Source organism: Oryx dammah, unplaced genomic scaffold (assembly GCF_014754425.2).
Source record: "Oryx dammah isolate SB20612 unplaced genomic scaffold, SCBI_Odam_1.1 HiC_scaffold_10, whole genome shotgun sequence".
NCBI classification, from domain to species: domain Eukaryota; kingdom Metazoa; phylum Chordata; class Mammalia; order Artiodactyla; family Bovidae; genus Oryx; species Oryx dammah.
Genome location: NW_024070194.1, coordinates 62,689,590 through 62,701,188, shown reverse-complemented (window position 1 = coordinate 62,701,188; position 11,599 = coordinate 62,689,590). Strand labels below are relative to the sequence as shown.

At 35.3% G+C, this 11,599-nt stretch overlaps 1 protein-coding gene across 1 annotated transcript in view; it reads left to right on the top strand.

Moving 5' to 3' along the window:
- Positions 1–1,553: 1,553 nt before the first annotated feature.
- Positions 1,554–11,599, top strand: part of MALRD1 (MAM and LDL receptor class A domain containing 1) — a 585,291-nt gene continuing 575,245 nt past the window's right edge. The window contains exons 1-2 of the mRNA XM_040248365.1: positions 1,554–1,867; positions 10,666–10,806. Of these exons, the coding sequence (XP_040104299.1) occupies positions 1,690–1,867; positions 10,666–10,806 (319 nt within the window). The 5' untranslated portion in view covers positions 1,554–1,689. The remainder of the gene's footprint in view (positions 1,868–10,665; positions 10,807–11,599) is intronic.

Here is an 11,599-nt window from a genome sequence, read left to right as displayed (position 1 = left end):
TGGGCTTCCCTCATAGCTCAGTTGGTAAACAATCCGCCTGCAATGCAGGAGACCCCGGCTTGATTCCTGGGTGGAGAAGATCTGCTGGAGAAGGGATAGGCTACCCACTCCAGTATTCTGGCCTGGAGAATTCATGGATACAGTCCATGGGGTGGCAAAGAGTTGGACACGACTGAGTGACTTTCACTTTCAGCATGTCATATCAGGGCTTCAGATGTGGACTTGGGAGACAACAATGTGTAGATGATACTTGAAATTATGAGCATGAAGAGAAAGCCTGGAAAATATAATCTGAGCACAGAGGAGGACTAACATGTTAATCAGCATTTAAGAGATGTACAAAGAAAGGAGTAGGCAATTCACTTACAAAGCAAAGAGGTAGGGAGAATAAATATTTCTGAAATAGAACAAAGCATAGAGTGAGGAAATGCTAAATTGTGCGAAGTGTTTAATAATAGGGGAAAATTATGAATTTTTCTCCTTGAATCCTGAATAATCATACTGTAATATTTATATGTTTATTGAGCCTTTTCTCTTTGAATATGTGAAAAATCTTGCTTTCCTTGTATCTTCTTCAAAAGCATAGGTACGTTGTTGGTCCCTGGTCTGTGATTCTTTTCACCCTACATTCTTCAGTCACTTCGTATAGTCTTTGTGTTTTCATCTCTTGAAGTTATATTGCAGAAATTAAAAGCAGTTTGAAAGAACTTTAATATATTGTTAATAAATCAAATATAAAGGACTATTTTGAATAATCAACTTCATATGATTTATATTTTTCAGTTTCACTGAATTATTATTTGTAATATGAAGTTCAAGTGTTCTGAACTTGAGTATACTGTTCATTGTTAATATCACCCTGAAATTGTATGTTTCACTTGTAAAAGAAAATTAAGATGAATTAACAGGAAAATCCACATACTCCAGAATAAAGAACACTGCACTCAGCAGCAAGATATTTGAGTTCCAGTTTCTAACACCAAATTACTGTATTTCCTCATATATATACCTTAACTTTATTGAGTCCAAATAATGTGATTTGGAAAATAATGATCTCCAGTGTCCCTTCAGTTTTTAAAATCCAGTGTTTTTCAGTTTATCTCAACAAACAGTGCAAAGTTTCCATTCAGTGATAAAGGACAAGAATTTCATTCTCATGAAACAGTTCTAATATTTAATATTTAATCTAATATTTCAGTTCTAATAGGCCTGAAATGGTTGAATAAATTTTTATGACAGTGTTCTGAATTGCATGAACATGATTAAACATAGGAATTCATATAGAGCATTTTTATGTTGCTTCTAACTTTGAGGAGGTTTTCCTCCCATTTATGTGCCTGCTCTTTTAAAAAAAATTTTTTTTCTTTCAGGATATAGCATGATTATAAGGACTTAAACTGTTTGAACATGGTATAACTAGGGCAATAAACATACATGCTTAGCTAGATATAGAAATGATGCAATTGTTCAGTTAAATATTTTCTAAAGACACTCCTCTGAAAGAGTAAATGAGCTGCCTTGGACTCATTTGTTAAGAGTTGTGGATAGTTACCAACAGTTTCCAGTCATAAGAGGTAAACCTGGAAATCAAAGAACAGAGAAAAGAAAAAGGAAGTTTCCAATTATGGACTCGCCTGTGACAGCTGCCTGATCTCTAAGAGACATGTCAAGTGATGCTCCTCTGCCAGAATGTTAGCTTTCCCAAAGAATGAAGCTTTGTGTGTCCTTTGGATTTCCTGTATTTGCATCTCCGTACTGGTTCAGCAAGGAACCGGAGCTTTTCAGTGTGACAATGGGGTCTCCTTGCCTCTTGACAATGTGTGTGACTTCACAGATCAGTGTGGTGACATGAGCGATGAACAGCAATGTAAGTTTCCTTTCTCTCTGTCCTCTAAGTCCTGTCCACCTTTAATCCAGGGGCTGCTGAGTTGCCTGAGGAAGTTCAGCTAGATGCCTGATTCTGCAGAGTTCATTTCTATGACTTCAGTGTCAATCAGAAACTAAAAGACTCTTTTTCAGACATAAAGAGCAGACTGATGGACACAGGGCAAGGATGGTGAGGGTGGGATGAATTGAGAGAGTGGCACTGAAGCATTGTCAGTTGCTCAGTCGTGTCTGACTCTTTGCGACCCCATGGACTGTAGCACGCCGGGCTTCCCTGTCCATCACCAACTCCCGGAGCTTACTCAAACTCATGTCCATCAAGTTGGTGATGTAAAATAGATAGCCAGTGGAATGTTGCTGTATGATAACAGGTAACTCAAATCTGGTGGTCTGACAGTCTAGAGGGGTAGGATAGGCTGGTGGGGGTAGGAGCGAGTTTCAAGAAGTAGGGCGAATACATGTACCAGTAGTTGATTCATGTTGATATGTGGCAGAAAGCAACACAATGTTACAAAGCAATTATCTTCCAGTTAAATAAATTTAAAGAAACAGATCCACAAATAAAAATAACTCTACTTAAATGTTATCAAATTGCTAAGATTCTACTTGATGGGATGTGTTTTGAATCAGTTTTTACTGAATATAAAGAGGGAATGAAATGCAAAAAGGTAAGTTTAATGTTGTTATCCATGAAACAAGATTTTTAAAAAACTTAGTCATGCAGTTTTAAAACGCTGTGATGGAAATTATGAGCTTAAGTTGGAATATAATTATGGGAATTTTAATATTAATTTAAGATTGAGTGAGGAGGTTTTATTTTTGCTTATATGATACTCCCACCATGTGAGTTGGTACCTGTTGTACACAGAGCATAATTGATGAATATCCTTTGATTCTAAGGCAGAGGAAAGAGGGGAAGCCTTAGAGAATTCAGGGCCTTGATTTGGATCCTGGGTCAACCATCTACTAATTGTGTGATCTTGGACCTGACCTCCAGTTTGTTATAAGAAGTCATAAAATGAAATAAACTGATCTCCCTGGAGGGAAAATGCTCCTGGTATAACATTAATAAAAAGTTCACTTAGGAAGATAAAGGCATGTATGTTTCTGTAGTTTCCATTGCAGTATCACATCCTGAAAATAGACTGCATTTCATCAATGGAAGGAGTACCATTCCTACAAGCAGCCACCTTTTATAAACAACATTTTCATACAATTAAATGGGTCCATTATTGATTTGTAGTAACCCTCAGATACCTGGAGGCACTAAGTCTAGTATTTTAGAACAATTTACTCAAACAGTTTCTGTTTTGTGTTCAGATATGATCTTAATTAGTGCTTATAGAATTCATCTTCTCCTACATAAAGCTCTACATATTTACTTTGTTGGAATTTGTAAATTCAGTTGTTACTACAAAAACAAGAAAAACTGGAAATCTTCTCTTTGGAAGGAAACAGTTGAGGGATTTTTCTCCTACAGTTTGTGGTTACAATCAGGCTGTTAGGAACTATTAAACACAAAGTGCACTGAAAGAGAAGGATTCATTTATATTTGTCCAGTTTACCCAGAGAGACCACCTGTGGACGCACTGCCCTTTCTTTGGGCTGTCTGGCAGAAGCCATTACTATTCTTTGAGCAGCAAAGGGAAACCACTTGGCTGATTTGACCAGAAGTGCAAAGTTCCTTCCATTAATAATCCCTCTGAAGCTTCCTTTAGCACGATTGCTCTGATTACATGAGTGGTTCTGCTTTGAGTAAAAGGTTAATGCGAAAGAAGGGGAGAGTTGCTGAGCAGGAAAGATCTGGCTGCATGAAAGATTCTAATAACCCCAGACTGAGAGAAGCATGAAGGAACAGATCTGTCGAATAAACAGATTTCATTTTAAATGTTACCCTGGGGAAGTCACCTCTTGGCTTTTTCACTTTTCATTTTCATTTCTGAAAGTTCCACTTTGGTATTTTATTTAAAATGGGATAACCGTAGATAAAATTGACAATCACTTTTAAGCGTGAATTTCTTTTGTATACCACACTAGAGGGGAAATATTGTGGAGGAATCATGATAGCAAAGCAGTTTTTATCTTGAAAATTTGTAATGCTAAACTTACAGACAAGATATATATATATTTTTCTAAAGCTAACTTTATTATGATGTTTAAGCAATCACATTTTTGGGGAAAAAAGCAATCTGTGATCCTCTTTAAAGTCCAAATTATGTGAGCTCTAGAGAATGAATTAATATAATTTTTAAAATGAAATTGGCATAGTTAAAATTCAGATGCAACTAATTCTATTAATACTTTTTTGAAAATTTTTTTATTTTACATGATGGTCCTATTTTCAGAATATTTGAACATATTATTTTAACTCAGTATTTTTTTAAGATAGTAAATTTAGAAAGACTAAATCTTCAGAATGAAATAAATTATGTATACCTGATATTGAGCAAATAAATTTTGAGCAAGAAAAATAATTTTTAGGTGTAACAATTAAATGTTTTTAATGTTGACAAGAACTTCCCTTTACTAGAATTTATTAATATCCTGAGCCAGGGAAATAAGTGTTGTGCTTATACTGCTCTAGGTATTTGTTTTTTAATTATGTTTCTCATGTCACATTGTCTGCCTCCACGCAGTACCCCATTGCCTGGTCTGCCTCATTCTATAAAGTTTCTATTAGTTTAATTAAACTAAGCAATAATTTCCTTTTAGCAATCATGCAAAATTATTTGATGTCCAAAGGCTTTATTGTTTTTACTCAGCGACAAAACGGTAGTGTTACTTATGTTACTATCATTCAGATACCAAATGAACCATAAGATAATAAACTATATTATTGATACAATGTTGAGGTATATCCCATGCAGTGGGTCTCTACTACTGGAATATTGCCAGAAAATATTTGTAGATAATTACTTGAGCATACTTGAAGTTAGTTTTAACATTAACTGTTTAACTTTTAAATATTAACTGTTCAACATTTAAACATTAACTGTTTAACATTTATGTTTAGAGCTAAATTTACTGTGACTCAAAAATGGAAAAATATATTGTTATATAATTTCTCTCGTACTTACATGTCTTGCTTAAGAATACTTCCATTTAGTCTCTTTTGTTTATTTTGATATGATGAAATACATCACAAAGTTTTAAAGTATTACCTAACTTCTTTTGCAAACTTTTTGGATTTAGGAATTTTTCAAAAGGTATTTACTTCATATAAATCTTTGTATGTGAAATGTGTGAAAATTACCTCAGAGGTACATTCTGAAAATCTGAGAGGTGATAGTGTTTATTCAGATGATATTAAGTACAAACATTGCTCTTCAGTAGGATGACATAAATGTCAACTACTTTTAAAAGTAATTGTAATTGCGGAAGTTCATTGAAGTATATGAAGATAAACATTAATAGAGTGAAATGTGAGTTTTCATGTACAGTATTTATCTTACCACTACATTGAATGCAAAATGAATTTTCTGTATGCAAGAGTGATAACTTTCTATTAAAGGTCCCATATTCACCATTACAGACAGCAGTGAAAAGTGATAAGATCTTTTGGCCAAACTGCTGCTCTGAAGTAGAGAATTGTTTGTAAGCAGCTATATAACCTTTATAATACTCATGTAATACTACTGCAGGTTGGAGTAAATGCCACACATAGTCAGTATTTCTGTAGAAATCACCAGACAATTAGATATAGAGAATTCCTTTGAATTTTGCTAATCTTGAGTAACAGTATTACAGTTAAAATAATGATTTGGAAATCTGATGGTATCTGTGTCAAATTCTTGCCAAATATGTGCTTAATGGCTTGAGATTAAAGGCAACTATATGACAAGATTCCAACCTAAGAAACATTAGATAATTCTGGTGTGAGCTATGGAACTTATTCCATTTGCTATCACATACCTTTCTGAATTAGGATTTTTCCTATTTTTGTCTCATTGAAACTATTAAAATTAATTCAGTGTGAAGTATAAACATTTCCCTGATAAAATCAATTAATGGTTTCAAATTGCTCAGCCAAATAATAGCACTCTTTCATGGAAATTTACTTTTGAGGATAATTAAAATTTACTTTTATTTAATTGGAATATTTTGAATGTATTTTTATCCTTTGCAGGAACTGGCCATTAATTTTTAAATTAAATGAGGGTAAGGGAGATAATTCTTTGTGAAAATTTTTTATATACTATCTACATGAGGAAAATCATCTTCTAAACAGTAAAATGTATGTAAAAGTTTGTGACTATGAAATATATATAAAAAAAAAAAAAAAAAAGAAATATATAGCTTTCCTCAAAAAGGAATGGGGTAAAAACACTTAATCTTGGACTAGAAGGAAATTAACCTTAACACACAAATGTCTATATATGAAAAATCCACAGCTAACATTATACTCAATGGTGACAGACTGAAAACTTTTTCTTTAAGATCTGGAACAAGATAAGATGCCCTCTTTAATCACCTCTGTCAGCATAGTACTAGAAGTCCCAGCCAGAGCAATTAGACAATAAAAAGAAATTAAAGCCATTAAAACTGGATATGAACACAAAATTATCTCTGTTCACAGAAAATGGGATCTTAAATGTAGAAAATCCTAAAAAGTCTATGAAAAAAATGTTAGAAGAAAGAAACAAATTAAGCTGCCAGATTCAAAATCAACATACAAACGTTAGCTGCATTTCTGTACACAATGAACCATCTAAAAAGGAAATTAAGAAAAAATTCCATTCATAAAAGTGTAAAACAAAATAAAATACCTAGGAATAAACATAACCAAGGATATGAAATCTAAAAATTGTTGGCTGGAAGAAATTAAAGAAGACCGAAATAAATGCAAAGGCATCTCATATTCAGGGATGGAAGAATTAATAGTGTTCAGGTGTCAGTAGTACCCAAGTATCCTCCAGCAGATGAGTGAGTAAATAAGATGTGGTAGATACATACAAGGAGAAAGCAATGGCACCCCACTCCAGTACTCTTGCCTGGACTATCCTATGGACGGAGGATCCTCGTAGGCTGCAGTCCATGGTGTCGTGAAGAGTCGGACACGGCTGAGCAACTTCACTTTCACTTCTCACTTTCATGCATTGGAGAAGGAAATGGCAACCCACTCCAGTGTTCTTGCCTGGAGAATCCCAAGGATGGGGGAGCCTGGTGGGCTGCCGTCCATGGGGACTCGCAGAGCTGGACACGACTGAAGTGACTTAGCAGCAGCAGCAGCAGATACATACAATGGAATATTGTTCAGATTTAAAAGGAAGGACATTCTGACACATGCTACCACATGGATGAACCTTGAGGGCAATTATATTAAGTGGAATAAACCAATCACAAAAGGACAAATATTTTATTCCACTTTTATGAGGTACCTAGAGTAGTCAAGTTTATAGACAGAAAGTAGAATGGTGGTTTTGAGGGGCCGAGGGGAGGGAGGATGAAAAGTTGGGGGAAATGAAACAGTTGTGACCTTGGAGGGTGATGATTGTTGCATATTAATGTGAATGTATTTGTTACCACAGAGCTATATACTTAAAACGATCATTTTATGTATGTCTTGGCCCAATTTTCTAAGAAAAGCAGGATTTATTATTACGGAAAGACTACAACTCTGCCTCATAGAACTTACAAGAGGGAAAAAATGTGCATTATTAATATAGGCCCAGACAAAACTGTGAAATAAATGCCTTCCACCTCTCCTTTTTAGAATTTCCTAATTCTTACATTTTCTATTTTCTAAGAACTTCATTATTGTGATGACATACTCATACTAAGTTAATCCTGAATTCTGCATCAGTTTCTTCACTATTACCACTATTAAATTTTTTTCTATTCTTTTCCATTGTCTCAGAAGCATGCTGTATGTTAACTATCACTTGAGGATATTTTTAAAAATATTTTCCCCAATTATGGCATTAATGATCACATTTTTGAATGGCTCTGCAATAAAATTTTAATGAGAGAATCTGATATGGTGGAAGCCAATTCAGAAGATAATCGGGTCTTCCAAGCAACCTCAAAGAACAAGATAGAGACAGTCTCTTTTTGACGATAGTACACTTGACCTGTGGTATCACAAAATTAAAAGCAAAATGATGAGTTTCTCAAGTTCAGAAAGCTCAGGAACATGATTCTCTGGATAAGTTCCTGCATCCATGCCTTCTTTTTCCATATCCAGTCCAACTGAGGCATTGCTATAATAGCAGATAAATCTCCACACAGATTTTACTATAGCGAGTACTGTAAGATTTGAATGTAGATGGGTGGCATAGCAGATTATAAAAGGCAAATCAACCACAATTCAAGAAAAATTGTTCAAATGGCTTAAAATGCCCAGTTCTCTACTGGGAGAAAAATGAGTACTTAGAAAATTTTCTGATGGATTTTTTGAATAACCCAACAGTTATGAGACGTTCATGATTGCTTCTTTTCAATAAGAATGAGTTGAAAAATGTATGCTCATTAGATTCATGCTGTAAAGGAAAGAACCCCTGTTGAGACTATTCAGAAATAAAAATGTTTTATTTAGCTACTTTGTAGCTCTAACACTTCAGAATACATCATCTTTATCCTTGTTTATTAAAGAGAACAAAAACATTGAAAACAAACATCAACTAAGTAATTTTAACGCAAGGTAATTTCTTGGTATTTAAAAACTGACATCTATGTGAGAATGTGAGTATATTTCATACACATAATTGTTGAAATACAGTGATAAAAATACTTTTGTGAATATTTTGTAATCAGAAATAGATCATTGGAAACATTGCTGGGAGCTGAAAGAGACTTAAACAGATACATATTTATGCAGGCTATTGCATAGCTATTTGAATGACATAGACACATTTATATACAAAAAGCATATAATTTACTTCATTTTCTGTTCAACTAGATTCTTGAATCAGTAGGAGTCCATGAGGTAATAACTCAGATATTCCAGCAATTCTAAACATTTTAAAGGCCTTAAGGCAATTGTAAATTTAATCCTGGTATGATTCATAGACTAATCAAGTTTCTTAGTTTTTTAGGTAGAAGGACATTGCTTCTACCTGGAAATACTGGTTTCCTCAGGTTGAGTAGAAACCCTGACCTACCGACCTTTAAATCTAGGTATTTGGTAAAAATGGGTTAGTGGATTAACAATGAGACCTTAGAGTTTTAAGAATTCAGGTTTTAGAGTCAAAGAAGACCTGGGTTCCACTTTTGGCCCCAGAATTCACTTGCTGTCTGCTTTGTAAGGTTGTTGTAAAGAGCTCAGTTCAGTTCATTTCAGTCACTCAGTTGTGTCCAACTCTTTGCGACCCCATGAATCGCAGCACGCCAGGCCTCCCTGTCCATCACCATCTGCCAGAGTTCACTCAAACTCACGTCCATTGAGTCGGTGATGCTCTCCAGCCATCTCATCCTCTGTCGTCCCCTTCTCCTCCTGCCCCCAATCCCTCCCAGCATCAGGGTCTTTTCAAATGAGTCAACTCTTTTTATGAGGTGGCCAAAGTACTGGAGTTTCAGCTTTAGCATCAGTCCTTCCAAAGATCACCCAGGACTGATCTCCTTTAGAATGGACTGGTTGGATCTCCTTGCAGTCCAAGGGACTCTCAAGAGTCATCTCCAACACCACAGTTCAAAAGCATCAATTCTTCGGTGCTCAGCTTTCTTCACAGTCCAACTGTCACATCCATACATGACCACTGGAAAAACCATAGCCTTGATTAGACGGACCTTTGTTGCCAAAGTAATGTCTCTGAGTAAACTGCTGGAAGTAGAAAGCCTATCACTGACCTTCCTCAGTAAATTGTACCTAGAATATTCCTGTTAATATTACAGAATACAGCTGCTTTGTAAAATCTTTCAATAAGGAATCTAGGACTTAAATTAATAAAACAGACCATTGGTAGTAAAGCAGGTTTAGCTAATGTTTAAAAATGTCATTTATAAATTGGCTGTTAGTACTCACATGGATGATCACAAGAACATGCACCAGATGTATTACTAAGTAATATTTTGACCAAAATATGATTAAATAAAAATGAGGTTTTTGTGACTGCGTTGCCAAGCACTGTCTTATCTATTAGTCAGAATAAGCACTGTGGCTAATGTAACCAGTCAGGACAAGAACAAACTTGTCAAAGGAAAATCACCGTTACTAAGAGCTGCAACCCAGGGATGGTATATTTGTGGTTGAATTAATCTATTTTTTAGAGAGTGACATTTGTGGATGTTGGATAACGGAATAAAGCCCACTCTGGATGATTATCACAGCAACCAGGTTTCCAAATCCTTTCCTTTCTCCCAAGCCTGTTGGATCACTTGTACCCAGAGAAAATGGAATTAAAAAAAAAAAAAAGCCAGAAAATACCCTTTTTGTGGGTGATTAAAATATATTGTATCATTAGATCTTCATAGAAATCATTCAAGGGAGAAAGGACAGGATGTCAGTATTTTAGTTTCATAGGTGAAAAAAAGGGCTTGGTGTGGTTAAGTGGTTTAGCTAGGCCCTCAGTAAGAGACAAAATCAGGCCTAGGTCCTCAGTCTTATGACCTCATGTGTGGCATTCTGTCTGTATGACCACACTGGTTTTTACGGGTGGGGATTTATTTGAATGTCATGTGCAGAAAACCTTTGCATCGATAAAGTAGACTGAAATTGTGAAAAAACTATCCAGCCGTTAATCTCTATTTCTCATTTGTTGCTAAGTTTTCTTTTTTCATGTATTGTATTATTTCTTAAGTAGACACATAAGGTTTTGGAAGCTAATTTCTTTTCTCTCTCATTAGGCTCAGATTATGAAAGATGTGATTTTGAGGATGGGCTCTGTAGTATGATACGAGATCAGAGTCTGCAACTTGGCTGGACAAAGAGGAATGGGCTGATCGGCCAGTTACCTCCATTTTATGATCACAATGGTGATAAGTCAGGTAAATGCTTTGAACTTTATTACTCATTTTTGTCAAACGGTTGGTTAGGACAGTAAAATGTTGGCTGATGTTTAGAGATTGTGATTATAATGTCTAATTTGATATCTTCTTTAACCATATTCAAGATATTTGTGATTCTAAAGTGTCATATTGTTGTTATCTGGTTGCTAAGTCATGTCTGACTCTTTGCAACCTCATGGGCTGTAGCCTATCAAGCTCCTTTATCCATGGGATTCTCCAGGTAAGAATACTGGAGTAGGTTGCCATTTGTTTCTGCAGGGGATCTTCCCGACCCAGGGATCAAACCCATGTCTCCTGCACTGCAGGTGGATTCTTTACCACTGAGCCACTCAGAATCTAAAATGTTGTTTTAGATACTTATAATTGGGTTCCTGAGATCCCCAAGGACTATCTAGATAATTGGGATTTTCTAGCTATATTTTGACTCTCTCTGAAAACTGTGAAATTTAAATGTAGCAATCCTACATAAATTAATTTATCAAATGTCTTTGCTTTTGGCTCGACTGATTGTAGTAATGCTCATTTTCTTTGGCTGCCTAGAAAGCACTGATGGGTTGACCACTGGCCTTTGAGTTGGCTCTGGACCTAGATATTTGTTTTATTTGTTAACTAATGAACTTCATTCATTCACCATTTTATACCAGGCAAATAAGATATTTTAGTGAACAGAAATTGACCCTGTGCCTCCTTTCATCCGATGGTCTTATACGTGATATGAAAAGAGGTAATCTTTTGCCTGGCATAACTAATTGAAGGCTGGTGATTTTTTAAA